The sequence below is a fragment of the Microcaecilia unicolor genome, chromosome 9 (assembly GCF_901765095.1).
Source record: "Microcaecilia unicolor chromosome 9, aMicUni1.1, whole genome shotgun sequence".
NCBI lineage: Eukaryota > Metazoa > Chordata > Amphibia > Gymnophiona > Siphonopidae > Microcaecilia > Microcaecilia unicolor.
This window is the reverse complement of record NC_044039.1, coordinates 151,023,398-151,043,136: the sequence shown is the minus strand read 5'-3', so window position 1 is coordinate 151,043,136 and position 19,739 is coordinate 151,023,398. Positions and strand designations below refer to the sequence as shown.

General features: G+C 45.6%; 1 protein-coding gene across 1 annotated transcript in view; it reads left to right on the top strand.

The window, feature by feature from the left end:
• Positions 1 to 19,739, top strand: part of BUB1B (BUB1 mitotic checkpoint serine/threonine kinase B) — a 236,482-nt gene that overhangs the window by 13,301 nt on the left and 203,442 nt on the right. Inside the window, exons 3-6 of the mRNA XM_030213704.1 lie at positions 641 to 700; positions 1,000 to 1,144; positions 8,968 to 9,164; positions 18,694 to 18,869. Of these exons, the coding sequence (XP_030069564.1) occupies positions 641 to 700; positions 1,000 to 1,144; positions 8,968 to 9,164; positions 18,694 to 18,869 (578 nt within the window). The remainder of the gene's footprint in view (positions 1 to 640; positions 701 to 999; positions 1,145 to 8,967; positions 9,165 to 18,693; positions 18,870 to 19,739) is intronic.

Here is a 19,739-nt window from a genome sequence, read left to right as displayed (position 1 = left end):
GCTCTGGGGTTCGCAGGATTTCTTTATTGCTGTGGTCTTTGTTTCTATGTTTTTGTTATGTTTAGAGGCAGGAGATTCCTCTCTCCTTGTTCGTGTTCTTCATTGCTTGGGTATCTACAATACTGGAAGTGAGGCTGCTGCCGGGGTTCTATATGGATGAGCTCTGATGTCCTCTCTGTCTCCACCTGCTGGTAGATGGACATAACCCATAAGTCTCTGGATTGATCTTTTGCGAAAGAAAATTAACAGGTATGAACTAATTTTCCCTTGACTTTTTTTTGTGGCATTTCTACTTGCATTATGGAAAATCTTAATGTTCGGTGAGAATAAAGCGTTTATATAATAGATCTTACTCTTCTGATGGCTCACAAGAATGAGTGGTAAAATTTGACTTGGAATTTTTTTTTTTTAACTCTATCTCTTTATTTCTTACACATTCTTGTTCCATAGAAAGAGTTTGTTGGTTCTAATAAAATGGTGCATTCTCATTCTAGTGGATTTCATAGCATGATGGAGCCTGCCCCAGTTCTAGAAGAATAACATAATGTTCACCTGAGAGAGTCAGAGCAAACTGTTTTAGGATTAGTGGTTTCTATCTGTAGTTCAGTTGTACTTGCACTTCAAATCCATTCTCTTACAGGGCATTTGAATGGGAAATTCGATTTTACTCTGGAGAGGATCCATTGGATGTCTGGGACAGGTGTGTGTGCTCTTTCTTCCTTGTATTCCTCCACAAACAAATAACACTAGTGAGCAAATCCTCTATCCCTTTAGTCCAGTCACTAGGCGTTGCCATTACATAATGATTGGCACTCCTTCCACCATGGGCATTGAGACTGCGTCTAGTATATTTAGTTACATCTGGGCTGAGGAATGGAAGATCTGGTCTGAAAATCAAATTCAGCATGCAGCATTGCCTTATGGGTAGTACTAATTTCGGACAGTGGGTTTTCCAAAATTTGCTTTTCTGATCTTTGTTGTATTGCTTAACTTTTCCAGGTATATCAGTTGGACTGAGCAGACGTTCCCTCAGGGTGGAAAGGAGAGCAATCTTTCTCTGCTCTTAGAACGTGCTGTGAAAGTGTTTCATCTAGAAAAGAGATATTATGAAGATCCTCGGTATCTCAACTTATGGCTTAAATTTGTGAGTACAGAAGAGAATTAGACAGGGGTAAAATGGGTTTGGCTGATTAGATACATGATCCATAAAACTATTCAGCTTTTTGATATTTGCATAGAACCCACAGGATGGAGAAGACAATGCTAAATTTACTCCAGTCTTTGCCTGAGTCACTAGTACTACAGAACATCAATATGAGCTTCAACGCCCGCAAATCAATTCAGTTCAATCCAGTCCTCTTCGGCTTCCAAACCCCTTTTCTTCTGTTTTGCCTCCTCACATCAGAAGGTATAATTCTAAAAGCATATTCAGCTTCAAGGGTCAGACAGTGTGGAGCTTTGTCAAACAATGAAATTTGCAGCTAATAATGAAAACTACTGGTTGAATTTTGCTTTTTTTCACATGCAATTTTGCATTTTCTTTAGACTGAATTAGGGATTTAATTCTCACTAAGCAGCATGAAATAGGCAAAAGCTCTATACTGAACTGAGTTGTGCATACATTTGTATAAGTGGACCAAGAAAAAAGTATCCCTGTTGGGATCCCTTGGATTCCCTGGTATATCCTGACAATTAGGTTTAGCCAGAATGCTAAACAAATTATTTGGGATGGATGCACACACCTCATAAGTCTTCCTTTATAGCAGTAGGCTACTAATGTTTCCTTATTGGCACTGCTGCAGTTGGAGCACCAATAGGTATGCTTTGTGTACCAGAATCTCACTTTTAAGAGAACTAAAGACATTCTTTTGATCCTTTAGGGATAGAACATAAGATGGTTTAGAAGTGGGTGGTTTTGTTTTTTTGTGCAGTGTGTTTGTGAAACTTCCACAGGGTATTGTGGGTTGAAAAAGCAATGAGATGCATTTATTGATGAGAGTTCAGTCACAGGCTGTTTAACATAAGTCATGCTGTCATTCCTACAGAGCTGACTCTGGAATGGATTGTGTGTTTTCCCACAACCAACACACAAAGGAGGGGGGGGGGGGGGGGTTCTTGGTAGCCATGCAGCACTTCTGGTTTGCTTGCACTAAAGATGGAGAAAGTGACCTCATTGTGTGCCCTTCCTTAAAGTATGCCCTACATCCCAAAGCTATGACTGCTGAAATTGGGACTGTAATGATGATCGGTGGGAAACTCTACATGTCTGTTTCTTGAATATTTCCTTAAGTACCTGCTGCTTACTGGAACAAATTTTCAAAGTTTGGCACCTAGGAGAAATAAGGACCATGATGCTTAACATAAATTCTTAAGGTCTCCTCCAGAAGAACACAAAACTGCCTGCCTGGTACAGACTATGGGTAAATTAGGCGTACCTGCTAATTTGCTTTCCTTTAGTCCCTCCGGACCGGCCCAGAATGAGACTGATGGGTTGTGTACGCCTTCCAGCAGGTGGAGACTGAGAAAAAAACTGTGACTCTAGCGAGCCAATAAGAGCCCTTGCCAGCTAGAGAAAGATCCAGTAATAAAGTACCAAAGCAGAAGTAAAGCCATAGAAGAAATACATAACCTGTTCATCCAAAAACTTGAGCAGCCACCAGCACATTGCCAACAAAGAGTGAGTGCCTGCAAACATATCATGGTCCTTCAAACAGGACATTTAGTAAACCAGAACATTTCTTTTATTTATATATTTTAATAGAGAAATAAACTAGCAACACAGCTCCAATAAAGAACTGTTAACTTCTGAAACCACAGATACCTTAAGGGAGGGATCTGGGCTGGTCCGGAGGGACTAAAGGAAAGCAAATTAGCAGTTAAGGCCTAATTTTACCCTCCGGCCCGGCCCCAAATGTGACTGACGGGAAGTAACAAAACAGTGAAATTATTGGAGGGACCCTAACAGACCCGCTGACAAAACACGTGCGCTCCAAAAGCAACCTGTCGACGACTGAGGACGTCTAAATGGTAGTGCTTAGAAAAAGAATGCAAAGACGACCAGGTCGCCGCCCTACAAATGTCTTCTGGAGGCACCAGACAACGCTTTGCCCAAGAGGCTGCCTGACCCCTTGTACAGTGAGCCTTAACATGCTCTGGAACAGGTTTCCCAGAAAGAAGATAAGCTGATGCAATCATTTCTTTAAGCCGTTGAGAAATAGTGGGCTTAGAGGCCATATACACTTTGCGCACACCTCCAATCGGATCGCTGAATGTCATCAGTAGACTTAATATAGTGTTTGAACACCCGTTTGACATCCAAACACTTCAATTGCCGCTGCTCCTCTGAGCCGGAGAAAGAACCTAACACAGGCAATACCACCGGCTGAGAAACATGAAACCGAGATACTACCTTGGGGAGAAAGGAAGGAACTAGCCGCAACACTACACGATCAGAACAGAACTCCAAGAACGGTGATCTACATGACAACGCCTGCAACTCTGAAACTCGCCTAGCCAAAGCAACGGCCACCGAAAATACTGTCTTCAGAGTCATGTCTTTTGAGCAGGGACTGTCTCTTTGTATCAGGTGTTCAGCGCTGCGTGTGTCTGGTAGCGCTATACAAATGCTAATAATAATAATAATGTCCTTCAGAGTACAGGATGACAAAGTCTCGAAGGGAGGCTTAGTAAGAACCGTGAGCACCAAATTCAGATCCCAACGAGGAAAAGAACTTTGGGAGGGGGAACGAAGGAGATTAACCACCCTCAAAAAAACGCACCACATCCGGATGACTAGCTAGAGACCTCCCTTGGATACGACCATGAAAACATGACAAAGCCGCAATCTGCACCTTAAGAGAAGCCAAAGCAAGGCCTTTATCAAAGCCCCGCTGCAAAAAATCCAAAATTTGCGGAATCGAAGCCCTAAAAGGAGACTGGCTAAACTCCTTACACCAGTCCTCCTCCAAGTGCGCACATAATTCAAAGAGGTAGAACGACGATGAGAGCGAAGCATAGTAGAATGACCTGAGCGGAATAACCTTTCTTAATTAGCTTAGCCCTCTCAAGAGCCAGGCTGTAAGACAATCGATCCGGATGAACGACCGGACTCTGCGACAACAGATCTCGCATGACAGGAAGCCTGAAGGGAAGATGCCACCAAAATCAGACGTCCCCTGTGGGTCTCGACCTTCTGCAGAAGATGCCCTATCAGAGGCCATGGAGGAAAAGCATACATTAGACCGGCTGGTCAGGATTGAAGAAGAGCATCCACTCCCTGCGCTTTGGAATCCTTGCGATGACTGAAGTACCGAGGATGTTTTGCATTGCCGGCGGAGGCAAACAGATCCATCCTGGGAGACCCCCAACGTTCGACCGGTTGCCAAAACGCCAGTTCGCTTAGCGACCACTCTCCGGGATCGAGCCAGTGGCGACTGAAAAAATCCGCCTGAATATTTAGCACCCCTGCCACGTGAGCCGCTGATAACGCTTCCAGATGAATCTCCGCCCACTGAAGCAGCAGCGACGCCTCTCGCTCCAGCAACAAACTCCTCGTCCTTCCTTGCTGATTGATATAAGCTACCGTGGTGGCATTGTCTGACATCACTCGGACTGCCTGGCTGCTCAGAACAGGAAGAAACTTCTGGAGCGCCAGACGAATTGCTCTGGTCTCTAACAGGTTGATGGAGAATAACATCTCCTGATGCGACCGGAGACCCTGAGCAAACTGCCCCTGACAGCTCAGCCCTAGAGACTGGCATCTGTCGTCACCACAGTCCAGCTGGGCTGATCTAGAGGCATATCTTTGGTCACATTGGCCTCTCGAATGCACCATAGCAGACTGGTCTTCACTTGGAGCGAGAGCGGCAATCTTTGATGAAGAGAATCCGTTTGGGACAACCACCTGGACAGAAGGGACCGCTGGAGAATTCTCATGTGAGCCCTGGCCCACGGAACCGCCTCGATTGATGCCGCCATGGATCCCAAAACCTGAAGATAACTCCTTGCTGACGGACAGGGATACTGCAAGAACTGACGAATCTGAGTCTGCAACTTGAGGATCCGGGCTGGCGGAAGAAACACGTGACCTTGCTTTGTGTCGAACAGAACTCCCAGATACTCTGAGTAGGCTGAAGATGGCTCTTTTGCACATTGACCACCCAGCCTAGGGACTGTAAGAATTCTACCACCCGAGCTGTCACCTGAACACTCTCATTGTAAGACTTTGCCCAGATCAACCAATTGTCCAGGTAAGGATGGACTAAAATGCCTTCCATTCTGAGAACCGCAGCTACAACTACCATGGTAAACGTACGAGGAGCAGTCGCAAGTCCGAAGGGAAGAGCCCGAAACTGAAAATGGTGACCCAGCACTGCAAAACGAAAGAAACGTTGATGTGCAGGACGAATAGGACTGTGGAAATAGGCTTCTGTATGATCGAGAGAAGTGAGATACTCCCTGGACCGAACCGCAACAATGATGGATCACAAAGTTTCCATACAAAAGGAGGGCACCTTGAGAGCTCAATTGACTGCCTTGAGATCCAAAATTGGGCGGAAGGAGCCCTCCTTTTTGGGCACCAGAAAGTAAATGGAGTAACGGCCTTGATGCTGCTCCGCCAAAGGGACCGGACAAATGGCTCGAAGATCCAGAAGTCTGCTGAGAGTATCCCTGACGACTCGGGCTTTGATGCGAGAACAGCAAGGCGATTCTAGGAAAGCATCTGACAAAGGGTGAGCGAACTCTAATGCGTACCTGTCTTGAATAACCTCTAAAACCCACTGGTCTGAAGTAATCTGGGCCCACCTCCCTTGAAACTGTGTCAATCGAGCGCCCACTTGGACTAGAGGCTGGGCCCGCAAACCTTCATTGCTGAGAACGGAAGGAGGAGGAAAGGGAACTTCCTGCCTCTCGATCTCCTCTATGACCTCCATGAAAGGACTGAGTCCTTTGGAAAAATCTGGAGCGATGTCCCTGAAAAACTCTGCCTGGCCGAAATTGACGAAAATCACGGCCTCTACCATGAGCTGAGAAATTGCCATGACCAGACCCTCTCGGACGATTCTCCGGCAACCTCAGAACCTTAGCCTCACCCAGGCTATGCACCAGCTTGTCTAATTCTTCTCCAAACAGAAAGGAGCCCTTAAAGGGAAACTTACTAAGCTTAGACTTAGAGGCTGCATCCACCGACCAACCACGCAGCCAAAGCGTACGACGAGCCGCCACAGAAAGAGCCATAGACTTGGAAGAAGCCCGAAGCAAATCATAAAGAGCATCTGCCAAAAGGGCTGAACCCATTTCCAGCTTAGCTACTTCATTATCAATAGCAGCGGAAACAGGCTCTCGCTACTAAGGACCCACAAATTTCACCCTGCACTGCCAGAGCTGAAACATCAAAGGAATTCTTTAACAAAGATTCAATAAGGCGATCCTGGGGATCTCGCAGAGCCGTACCACCATCTATCGGGACAGTGTTTCGCTTGGTAATCGCGGAAACTACCGCATCCACTATAGGGGGATGTAAAAGGTCTTTATCTGAGTCAGGAACCGGATAAAGCCTAACCATAGACCTAGCAAGCTGAAAACCAGAATCAGGAATCTCCCACTGAGCCTGAATAATATCCCTAATATCTTGATGCATAGGAAAGGACTTACCTGCTCTGCGGATACCCTTGACCAGCAAATCCACCTTTCTGGGCTCTGACACCTGAAGATCCTGATCATCAAAACGCAAAGTAGAAGAAACCTGAGAAATAAGCTCCTGAAGATCATCTTTATGAAAAATCCTTACCACTGAAGGATCCTCTCCCACAGGAAGAGATTCCTCACCTTCTGCTGTCTGCTCCAGCTCCTCAGAAAACTGCTCCTCAAGAAAAGATGCCTCTTCTAAGGATGGCATGGTCCTGGTCATGAGAAAAAACCCCAAATCCTGCTCTGTTTCTTCAGGAAACCTTAAGTAGAGGAGTGTGGTAGCCGTGTTAGTCCACTCTTAAGGTTATCAATAGAAATCAAACAAAATAAAACATGGAAAAGAAAATAAGATGATACCTTTTTTATTGGACATAACTTAATACATTTCTTGATTAGCTTTCGAAGGTTGCCCTTCTTCCTCAGATCGGAAATAAGCAAATGTGCTAGCTGACAGTGTATATAAGTGAAAACATTCAAGCATTACTATGACAGTCTGACAGGGTGGGAGGAGGGGGGTGGGTAGGAAGTATGCATGGGGACATCAAAGCATATCATTGATATTCTAACAGGGTGGGTGTGGATAGGTGAGGGGAGGGTGATCAACAGAGACATACAGCTTTATGGTTTATAATGGGCTAGGAACCCCAGATCCTTGTTAAGTCCTTTCTGTTGGGTGTTAAAATATTCAACCATTCTGACTTCAAAGGTCTTATGTTCTTGTATGGTTTTAAAGTTACCTTTGAGGATTCTCACTGTGAAATCACTGGTACAGGAAACCTAAAACCGCTTTTTAGCCACAGATGCCCCCTCCATAGACTGTCTCCCCTGAGGGTCCACAGGCGCAGCCTTGTTCAGAAGAAAAACCTCCTTCCCCCGCTGGCAAAACTGTATTTTGTAAAGCAGGTACAGGCCCAGCAGCAAGAGAGGCCTGAGAAGCAACAGACGGTGTAGTATCCAAAATGGCGGTGTTTCCCGCCAGAATCGGCACCGGGGGAGAGGGAGACACGACCTCCGTCAAAACGGCGGAATCGCCCCCCCCCCAACAGCACCGACAAATTACCGGCTCCTGCACCCTGTTCCTCCACAGCGGTGCAGTACCGACATACACCAGCCGCACCCAGACCCCACTGCTGACAGACAGATCAGCGGCGGAGTTTTTTCGACATCGCGAAGGAAAAAAACCAGCTGATCGCCAAACAGCTGATTGCTCCGAAAACAAGACGTGAACCACTAAGGAGCTGCCCTGCTTGTTAATACTGACCAAAAACAGAGACAGCAGACCGGGAGGCCTTCTTTTTTTTTTTTTCCCCAAGTAGCTGCCTCTCCCCACCTCTAAAGCTCCCCCCTTGAGGAGCTTGAGGTAAATCTTTTATTACTTTTAAAAATAAAGAATGCTGGCAGACCCAACTAGCCAGCACCCACAGTAATCAGGATATGGGGGGAGGGACTTGGCCTTCTGAGTGTAACACCCCCGAGGCACTAAGAGACCCCCACAGACCTCTGCCTCTAAAGAGCAGGGTTGTTTTTTTTTAATGCACAGGGAAACCACTATAAAACAAACAATCAAAGAACTTTAAAAGAGAGAAAAGAACTAGAGAATAGAAAGAACAGACTGAGACTGAAGGGCTTACCACCTGCTGGAGACTGAGATTACTGGATGTTTCTCTAGCTGGCAAGGGCTTTTATTGGCTTGCTAGAGTCACAGTTTTTTTTCTCAGTCTCCACCTGCTGGAAGGAGTACACAACCCATTAGTCACATTCTGGGCCAGTCCGGAGGGACGCTAAGGAAGGGCCTATTTAACATCCATGCTTAAATAGGCCCATAGTCTGTTCCAGGCAGGCAATTTTGTGTTCTTCTGGACGAGGCCTTAAGAATTTATGTTCAGCAGCATCTTTAACACGGACCTTATTTCTCCTAGGTGCCAAACTTGAAAAACGTTTTGAGAACTACTTGAGCCTCCATAAGTACTCTTCCGCCCCCCCCCCCCCCCCCTCCTGTACTGCTGTGTGATATGCATTTTAAAGTACAGTGATTAGTGAAATGGTCTCTGTGTGCAACCATTTGGTGTATGTAAAGCTTTTTTGAAACTCTAAGCTAGGGATATGTATGTTTGAAGATGTCTAGTTGTTTAGTTCCAAGCACAATGTTTTATTAAATATGGCCTAAGTTGTATGTTCTGAATAAAGCCATGAGCTATTCTAAGACGGCTCTTTTCTCATTCTTGGTTATTCCTGTGAAAGTAGTACTTCTGAATGTTGTCTTGGGTTGATTTGCAGAAGAACATCTGCAGTGAGCCTTTGGACTTGTACAGTTACTTGCACAGCCAGGGGATTGGCACATCACTGGCTTCACTCTATATTACCTGGGCAGAGGAGTATGAAGCTCGAGGAAACAACAAGAAAGCAGATGCTATTTTTCAGGAGGGCCTTCAGTGCAAGGCAAAGCCACTGAACAAACTGCAGTGTCACCACAGGTAAAAACAAATGGACCATGGTAGAGCTCTCTACCTCGGGAAGTTAAGTTCAAATTGACAGCCTCCTTAAGCTATGTTTGTATTAGACATTTAGTTGTTGTCATGATTCAAATGCTTTTATCCCCATGTACCTGAGCCTTTAATATCTTTTTAAAGATCCTTGTCCAGGAGATGTGTGAGGGCTAGAAATAACAAGATCTACCCTAGTGTGTGCAATATTGAATCTCCCTCTACCCCAACATGTTCCTTTTATTAGTAGGATTGTTCTTCATTGACAGGCAGGATATAATCGGCTACACACATGGTGACCCTGATGGTGTCGGGTCTGCTTTCCTAAAGTCCCGTAAGTGCTCCCTCCTCCTTACTTCCTCTGCTTGGCAATGCAGGAATAGATCTTAATCTCAATCCTTATTTCTCAACTTCACAGAATATGAACTATAAATTTTTATTAAAGCACTAACCCTGAGGAGTCTTGAATTGGCACATAAAACAGCTGACATATTCTAGAGACTCGCACAAAATATCCACAGGTTGTTCTCTGAGAAGAAAGGACTCCTTCATGTTCTAAGGGCACTAGCCTAGGTGGTACCTGCTGGCTCACTCTTAAAGAGTACACCCTAGGGGCTCGGACACAGTACCCACAGGTCTCAATGCCATGAAGCATAAGGTGCTTCCTATGCTTTGCAGCAGTGTTTCACGAGGCTTTGTGAAACTCCAGTGGGACCACAGTTCAGAAATACAGCACTCATGGGAACTGGTCTGCTGACGCCACCTGAGGCATTAGGACCTCTTTTTTTTTTTTTTTTTTTTTTTTTAAAGAGCCACAACTGCACTTACCTTGCCTCAGGGATCCTTCATCTGCAATGTGAGGTAGTTGGGTTTTGATGTCTTGAGCACAATTGTCTGCCAGTAGGCAGTCTGAGTAACGTGTGAGACCCTATCATCTCCTCGACAGCTGTACATGGGCTGCAGGAAGCGCTGCGCTCGTCTTTACTTCAATTCTGCCCACTGTACTGAGATGCATCTAATGGAATTACCTCGAAGGCATGAGGTGTGTTTTTTTTTTTTTGTTTTAACAGCACTTGCTGGAATCTTGTAGAGATTTATTGAATTGTGGAATCTCTTCCTTATCGTCTTTCCAGACCAGTCCAGATGCATAGATGTTGGCTCTCTTGCCAGCCAGTGGAGACTGAGAACCACTACTTAGTGACATTGTTGTATAAGTATCTGGTGCAACTGCTATCTAGTCGGTATTTCTCAATCTTCAGTAGATGGTAGGTGAAATGTCTTTTGCACATTGGCTCTATCTCTGGTCAAAGAAGACCTAGTAGTGTAGGATTTTTATTTTTTTTGGCTGGACCATTCGGTGGCCTGGGCTACCAAACCCAGTTGTCCAGTTCCCTCCTGTGACAAAACACTGGGTTTTAAGCCTGTAAACTATTATTTCTTGAAGTGTTTTTCTCTAGTTTGGCCAGCAGGTGGTGCATGTTTACGTTACAGAGAAATGACTGTTCTTTAGTTAGCACACAGAGAAGTAACCTGTAGTGATGTGGCCAGCTACTTTTAAAATTTGCTGTTCTGGGCTCTGATTGGTCTAGGAGCTCAAATTCAGCCAAGATGTACTGGCTTTTTCTCCAGTCTTAGCCAGGGAGAAGAGAGAGAAAGATCTGTTTGCTGATGCCCTGTGAACAGTTATATTTAATAACCTGAGAGCAGCTATATGTCCTGAACTCCCCAGGTACTATTTAGATAGTAAACAAATGTTTATATAGTTTTAGAAAAGTAATCCTATTTCAATTATTTATTTGTTTGCTGATTGCACCTTTTATGTTAATTGTTCTAATTTTTCATGACATTAAATATTTTTAGTTTATTGCCTCTGCTTGTCAGACTGACTAAGAATCCTGGTGGTTTGTGTGTTGGGTCTGTGAGTGCTTTCTAGGAACTGTGGGACCACTGGGTGTAACCTAGAAATCATTTGGGGAACGCCTTGAGAGTGGGAGACGTTTTTCCAGAGGCGGTTGGGACCCAGTTGGTGGGAGGTCGAAGCTAGTTTAGAGCACAAGCGGCAGGGTCAGGCGGACCTGAGCTGTGCTGGGGATAGACTCTTAAGTGGCTGCGGGGTGGCCCCAGGCGGGTGGCTAGGTGTTTTGTGATACCTCCCTTCCTTGCTGTGCCCTGCCCCCATCCCCATTGTAACCTTTGGGGCTCCTGGCTGCATATACCTGAGCCTTCCTCTGCTGCTGCTAGTGTGGTGGCTCCTGGCTGGAGACCAGCCAGCAATTTTGAGGGTACTTGGAGCAGTGACAAGACAACCTATTTACCAGTTTGGTTAAAAAAACAAAACAAAAACCTAAACAGACCAGTACAACAGTGCTTCTTCCTGGTTTTCTTGGCAGCTATGGCAGCTGAACCCTATTTTCCCACCCTCCGGGAAACCCTGGTTCCTGAATTATCCAGGCATATGTAGATCTGTTCTGGGTTCCCCGTCACCTCTTAAGGAACCCCCATAGCATCAGCAAATGTAACACAAATGGATTCAGGGACGACATCTTGTAATTAACTGTAGTACGCAATGTTATGGAGTTTGCAGACACTTTTTTGGGGTTAAGTCCAAAGAACTCTGCTTGTTAGTAGCCAAAGTGAAGAAGTGTGGAATATACATAATCTGAGTGACATAGGATATTTTTGAAATGGCATCAAGAGCATCTGCCATGGGGATTGTTACCCTCAGTCTGTCAAGTCAGATTTGCAGGAAAAGATTGCTGATATACTGTGGAGAGAATCTCTTTGAAGATAAGTTCAGGAAGCTTCTTCCCTCATCTAGAAGCAGAGCGACTCATTAAGGCCCTCTCCAGGCCCAGTTCTACCTGGCCTTCTGCTCCTGGAAATGCAGCAGAAATCCTCCTATAAGTGTAGGTGTTCTCCACCCTCCCACGTCTCCCAGTCTCAGCAAGGTACTTAGTTTTGTCATAGGCAGCAGAGGGCCCAGAAGTCCTAACCTGTGTTGCAGCCAAAACAAGGGACAGGATTTTAAATGCCTCCATAAGAACATGGCTTCGGTTCCCATCTCTATTCCAGACAACCTACCTGAATTTTATTTTGCAAGCATGTGGCCCCTTATAACATCAGACAGATGGGTTCTCAAAATAGTCTGGATAGGATACAATCTTCATTTGGCAGGCCAACCTCCACACTGCCTACCAAGAGCATCAAGGTTAAGCTGTAGGCATCAGGAAATACTTACAAAGCCGCTTACATACCAATGTGGTCAAGCACATTTCACCACAGGGAAGAGGTTGGAATTTTATTCCAAGTGTTTTCTGATCACAAAGAAGGGAGGATACCGCATCTATGCAGAATGAGCATGCATGTGTTTCCTTATTTGGATGATTTGTTGGTCAAGCATGCAGTTCAAAAGGGGGCAGAAAGATCTGTTTGCTCAACCATCAGATGTTGGAGTTACTAGGGTCTGTATCTCATCACATCTAGAACCAGTCTAGAAATTGGTATTCATAGGAATCTTGCTAGACATGACTCAAGCTTCTATAGCAAAGGATAACCAACTTGAATTTCCTCTTCAGTAGAAATTGAGAGTTAGGAAGTATCAGCTAGGATGCTAGGCCACAGCATGAGTAGTCTGTGTCACTCTCATGGCATACCTTCATTTGAGGCAAGCTCAATGGACCTTATCAACCCAGTCTACAGGAAATCACTAGGCCTCTATGAGACATTATCTTGTAGATGAACCAGTTCAAGTTGTCAAAAAGAATACCCTTCCAAATTACTCTGACTTAAACTCTGACAAATGACTTTAATGACAAATGCCTCATAAGAATAACCATACTGGGTCAAACCGATGATTCAGCTAGCCTGGTATCCTGCTTCCGGCAATGGCTAATTCAGGTCACAAGTACCTGGCAAAATCCTAAAGAGCAGCAAGATTCCATGCTATCAATCCCAGAGATAAGTAGTGGCTTTCCCCATATCTATCTTAATAGCAGGTAATGGACTTTCCAGGCAACGAGTTCCAGAGCTTAACTATTTGTTGAGTGAAGTATTTTCCTTCTCTCCAACCAGTCCTGATGATTGCCCCCTACCAGCAGATGGGTGAGGAGACAGAATTCAAAGAGACATGGGATGAGCACTGAGGATGTGGTGGCTGGGTGTGGTGTGTAGCCCCAAAGGCAGTCATGTCGGTCCTGACAGAGAAGTTTCGCTACTGTGCGGCCCAGGGAGCCTTCAGCATGGGATCTCAAGTGGTTTGTGCTGCAGTTGTTCTGAGGTGGAGCAGGGGGAGAGCCTCCAAAGCTGTGTGGCAGTCTCTGGAGTGGTTAGACATGGTGGGAGACTCTGACTCGAGCACCACAGAGGGAGGCCCTTTTAGAGAGAATTTCCACCATTTTGGATTGTAGCACACAGATCGTCGGGGTCAGAGGGTCTGCCTGTGCTTACTTAGTGGATGTGGGAACGTAGAAATTTCCTTTTTTCCCTAAACTTTGTGCTGCTTCTTCATTGGGCCTTTTGCCTGAAGAAGGGTTTCCCACTGCCTACACAAATGGAGTTGCCCAGGGTCTGGATACCTCAGGGGCCAAAAAGCATTTCAGGGCTTGGGGAATTTGGTTTCCATAGCCTCTGAGGCCCTAGGCTGTTTGGGAGAATATATGGATAAGGAAGGAACCTTGTAGAGAAGGACATTCCTGAGTTGGAAGCTGAGGCTCTTCCAGGAGAGGACCCTTCCACTGTAGAACTTTTCAGGAGGCAGGAGCTCTTCTTGTCTCAGGTTCTGGAGCCAGCCACAGGTGGCTAGAAGGGGAAATCTTTTTCTTTCTTGAAATTTTTTATTTTGAAGCAAAATATTACAGATTAGCAAAATATCCTATACAAATATCAACGTATACAAATCCCCCCCTCAGCTTCCCCTCCCCCAAACACACAAGGTCAAAGCCAGTGTTCCTTCGCTGTGCCCAGCAAAGCTAAACAGTTCACAAAGGAAAATGGGTGCAAAGTATTAATCTGTCCAGGCGACCTTAGTTGCAGCAGGTGTTCTGGAGTTATGGTAAACTTCCCAGGTCTTGTGAAAGGCAATCACTTGGCCATTTTGAATTGCTGTCAATTTAGTCATCTGGCATCTATAGTCCTTGTGAAGTACAGAGTCCATCGTTGGCATGCAAGGCTGTTACCATCCTGCTGCTAAGGCAGTCTTGCTAGTTGTAAAACTAGTGGCAATTTTATGATAGTTCAACTTTATTCTAATAGGTTTAAAATGCAGAAAACAGTATTCTAGTTTTATCAGATACATAACATTAAAAATCTGCCACAGGACCTGTAAGACCACCCCAAAAAGGTTGAATTACAGGGCAGGTCCATCAGATGTGGTACATATCACCGCGCAATCCACAGTTCCACGAACCCTGTCCAGTACCATAATTAAACATTTTTAATAGGTGCTGTGGAGTATAATACAATCTAGAGAAAGGGGAGATCATTTTCTAGTGGGGTGTGGTAGTTATCTAGGACCTTTCCATACATGAAGATCTGGCAGAAAGAGTGGATGCTATGTGCCCCATCAGACCAGTGTCTAAATTTTACCAATTGAAATTGAAGGACCAAGAGCAGTTTTCATTTCCGTAAAGTGAACGTATTGGTCATTGTGATGACCAAGAAAATGGCAATCCTTGTAAAAGGGGTGGGGGTGGGGAACACTGCATTGCACGACCCTCAGGACTGCAGGATGGAAGCACTTTTGAAGTCTCTGCCTTAGTCATATAGACAACCATTTGTGGCAGGTATGTTGCTTGGGCTTGCTTTAGGTGGGCCAAGTGATTGCCGGATCATCCTGGGAATGATTTCCATGAATGCATCTCAGGAAGTGATGAAACTTGAGCTTGCTACAGCTTTTCTTGCGGACACTCTGTGTGACCACACTGGCACCTGCTAAGAATTTGGCTCTAGCCATGGTGGAGTGCTGGATTCTGTGGCTCCAGATTTGCTCAGCGGATGTGGCTTCTAAAGTGCCCTGCCGGGGTTCTGTTTGGTGAGGATTTGGAGAAGTTGTTAAAGGATCTTGGGGAGTCTAAGATCCCTTGTACTCCAGAGGACAAACCTTGTCTAGGAGGTTGCTCCTGAGGGGGTGATTTTGGGATAAGAGGTACTGACCAGGTAGAGTTGGTGGCAATTGGAGGTTTAGATTTTGGTCCCGGGGCCAGTCCTTTTTCAGATTGCAGCAGGGTGGCTGTGATCGGGGCCAGAGTTCTGCAAGAGGCTGCCCATACCTCACAATGGTGTCGGAGCCCAGGTTCTGGGGGTTCCCATTGGGGGATGTTTAAAACTCTCCTGTCAGAGATGGGCCCAGATAACTTCAGATCAGTAGGTTTTGGAGGTCATTCGGGATGGCTGTGCCTTCAAATTCACCAGGTCCCTTGCAGATGCCTTCATGGTGTCTTCCTGTCGGCTCTCATGGTTCGTCAACAGTGGACAGGTTACTGAATTTGGAGGTGATAGTTCCGGATTCAGAAGAGCGAGATTTTGGCAGGTATTCCATCTATTTTGTAGTGCCGAAAAAGGAAGGTACTCTTTGCCTCATCTTGGATCTCAGAAAGGTCAACAGGGCCTTGCATGTGACCTCCTTTCGCAAGGAAACTCTGTCAGTCATTGAGGCTCGCCAGGGGGAATTCTTCATGTCCTTGGACCTGTCTGAAGCTTACCTTCACGTTCTGATCCACCTGAATCAGCGGAACTATTTGTGCTTTGTGATTCTGGGACACTATTATCAATTGAAAGCTCTACCCTTCAGTTTGGCCGCAATGCCAAGGACCTTCTCCAAGAAGGTGGTGGTGGCGAGTCACCTCTGTCAGCAGGGGGAGTAATGATGCATCCTTACCTGGATGACTTACTGGTCTGTGCAAAGTCTCCAGAGGAGTGTCAGGCATTCCAAATCTCAGATAGTCAAACTGCTACAGAGCCTAGGATGGATTGCTAATCTCCACAAGTTCAACGATCCCATCTCAGCAGTTGGAATACTTGAGAGTCCGCTTTAATATGTCCCAGGGCAGTCTCTCCCTTCTGGAGGTCAGGTTCCGGAAGCTTCAAACCCAGATTTGCTCACTGATCCAGTTGCTTCAACTAACGTCCTGGAAAATCCTGCAGGTCCTGGGCTCAGTGGTGGTCACCATCAGAGTAGCTCCCCAGGTAGCTCTTGGCGGCCTGGTCCCCTCAGGAAGATGCAGTGTCTCATTGCCTCTGTTTACAGAGGGAGGCAAAGTGCAGTCTCCACAGGCGGATGAATTGCTCCAGCTTGCTGTAGGGCTTGGTCTTGGAAACTCTGGAGCGGATTGTGGTAATAACAGGTGTCAGCCTGATAGGCTGGGGTGCACATTGCTAAGGACAGGTGGCGCAAGGTCATTGGATGTCAGTGGATTTGATGTGGTCTATCAACCGCTTGGGGACCAGAGTTATTCGACTGTTGCTTTGGGCATTCAACATGGTGGTGGTGGTGGTGGTGGTGGGGGGGGGGGGGTTGATGTCACCTTGTTGCCCAGAGTACCCCTCAGTACAACTGGCATCATCAAGGTGATTTCATCCATGTGTTTGACTGATTTATCATTCTGTCCATTGAGAACCTTTGTTATAGGCAATTAACCTTATTTTTCATTTTACTGGTATGTGGGTGCTTTAGTGGCAGTTATCACTAGTGTGACTGCCTTATCCTGCTTGTATACGGAGAATGTTATTTTTCATATTGCATGAAAGGGGATATATATGAGACCACTCTGGCAGTAGTAATATCCACAGAGCTGTCTGAATAAAGCAACAGCACTGTATACAGTCCTGAAGAAAAGTGCTACAGCTTGTGGTCTCTTGTCCATCCCAAGTTTCCATAAGGAGACTTGATTTCCCCCTCCTTTGTTTTTTTTTTTTTTGTAATTTTTTTTTTAAATTGGGAGCATACTTTAATTATAAAACTCAGGTTTTATCAGGTGTGTATTGATGTGTGTTTTGGCCAGTTAGCTTCCTACTGTTTGTTTGAACCTCTGGCTCACCTGAAACTGGTCTCTTTTAGGTTAAAGGTTTATGTGTGTGTGTGTGTGTGTTGGGGGGGGGGGGGGGGTTATTTTGTCGTTTTCCTTTTGTCATTTAGCCCAGTCATTGCAGTGGAGTGGCAGTTCTCAGTTGGGGTGATCGTGGGCCCTAGTCCAGCCACTAGGTTTTTTGCCAGTGCATAATTACTAGTACGCTCTCATTACCTCTCGCCTGGACTACTGCAACTTACTCCTCACCGGCCTCCCACTTAGCCATCTATCCCCCCTTCAATCTGTTCAGAACTCTGCTGCACGTCTCATATTCCGCCTGAACCGATATACTCATATCACCCCTCTCCTCAGGTCACTTCACTGGCTTCCGATCAGATACCGCATTCAATTCAAGCTTCTCCTTTTTACCTACAAATGCACTCAGTCTGCTGCCCCTCACTATCTTTCTACCCTCATCTCCCCTTACGTTCCCGCCTGTAACCTCCGTTCACAGGATAAATCCCTCCTCTCAGTACCCTTCTCCACCACCGCCAACTCCAGGCTCCACTCATTCTGCCTCGCCTCACCCTATGCTTGGAACAACCTTCCTGAACCCTTATGCCAAGCCCCCTCCCTTCCCGTCTTCAAGTCTTTGCTTAAAGCCCACCTCTTCAATGCTACATTTGGCACCTAACCCTTACCGTTCAGTGAATCCAGACTGCCCCAATTTGACTGCCCCTATCGGACCGACCATTCACTTGTCTATTAGATTGTAAGCTCTTTGAGCAGGGACTGTCTCTCTTTGTTAAATTGTACAGCGCTGCGTAACCCTAGTAGCGCTCTAGAAATGTTAAGTAGTAGTAGTAGTATTCCTTCCACCATAGGTAGTGAAGACTGTGTTGGTGTAGCATATCCAGTTTATCTGACCTGGAAATCACATCCAGCACACAGCATTACCGCATGGACCGTACCTAGAGATTGCATTTGACCTATGGATGTATTATGGGCGATAGTCAAGATTTTTCATGATTTGTAGTTTTATTGTGGTGACAATGCTAAAGCATAGCTTTCAGAAGCATTTGTTGTTTAGTTTGAAATAATCATTGGAAATATCTTGAAACTGTGCATTGTATTTAAAGTGTTTTTACAGTTCCTTCTCATTAGTTTTGATTTTACTATGCCTTATACTTGAGTTTGCTAGCTAGTTTTATTTTTATATTCAAATCTTTTTATTGATTTGCTAAGAAAAAAAAATAATCACATCAATGAGCAATACAGCATAGCAACAATCATCAATTTTTTTTCCAAGTAGTGTTCAAAATATCCCCTCATCCCAATCAAAAAGATGCAATTTTTTAAGAGTATTTTGAACTTACATAGTAAATGATAGCAGATAAAGACCTGAAAGGTCCATCCATCTTTCAGCTGTCCCAGTTGAAGGTAGACTGTGGTAGCAACAGGTTTTGGTGACTTTGTGCTGCCACTGATCAGTCTGTTCAAATTCTTCTTTTGTTTAGACAGTTCCAGGCTCGTGTTGCTCAGCAGGTGCTGCAGGGAATCTCTGAGGGAGGCGATGCAGAGGATGCGGGCTTTCTTGAGGCCCCTGAACCACAGAGGGTCTCCTTAGCAGTTCTGAAAGGCAAAGGAAAGAAAAAACAGGCTCCAGTTAACCGTGTCATGGATATAGTAAAACGTAAGTAAATGTGGGAAGTTGCTAAGTGTATGAGGAACTGGAAAGCAGTGTGTTTGTATGTGTATTTTTTTTAATTTTTTCACCCCCTTCTATATTTTTGTTCTGGTAGAGACCAGTATATTTAACAGACATAAATATTCTACCACAAAAGTGACTGGGAGAAGTTTAAAGCATTGAATTGGAAACTATCTCAAACTTAAGTTAGAAGTACTACTATATTAATCTAAATTCCGTGTTTATTTCTAGCTGGTTTTCTCTGAGGGCAAGCAGGACATCATTTGCCATGTATGGGTGACATCATCTGGTGGAGCCCGGTATGGATGCTACTTAGCGACCTAGTATCTTTTCAAAAGCCTTTGGCAGTGCTGTACCGCACATATGCGGGTGCCTTCCCTCCAAAGTGAGCGTGCAGGACCAGCAATCACATCCCGGTGCTCCTGCAGCTTGTTCTCTCCTACCCACTGCTGCCACCATACACTGTCAGCCTTTTCTCTCTCGCGCACACTGTGGCATCTCCCCCCCCCCCCCTGCCCGCGCGCAGCCCTCCGAACTTGCCTTGTGCACACAGCGGCATTAAGCACACACTGCTCCGCTCCTCTGTAATTGGAGCCCTCTCTCTCTAGAGGGAGGGCTCCGGTTACAGAGGAGCGGAGCAGCATGTGCTTAATGCCTCCATGCGTACAAGGCAAATTCAGAGGGCCGTGCGGAGTGGGGAATGAAATTCCAGAGAACAAGAGGTGGCAGAAGAGAAAAGGCTGCCGGTGTTTGGGGGGGGGAGGAGGGAGGAGAGAACAAGTTGCAGGAGCTTTGGAGAGGGAGGGGGTCAGCGGTAGGACAGAAAAAATATGCAGGAGGGAGGAAGAATCTGGG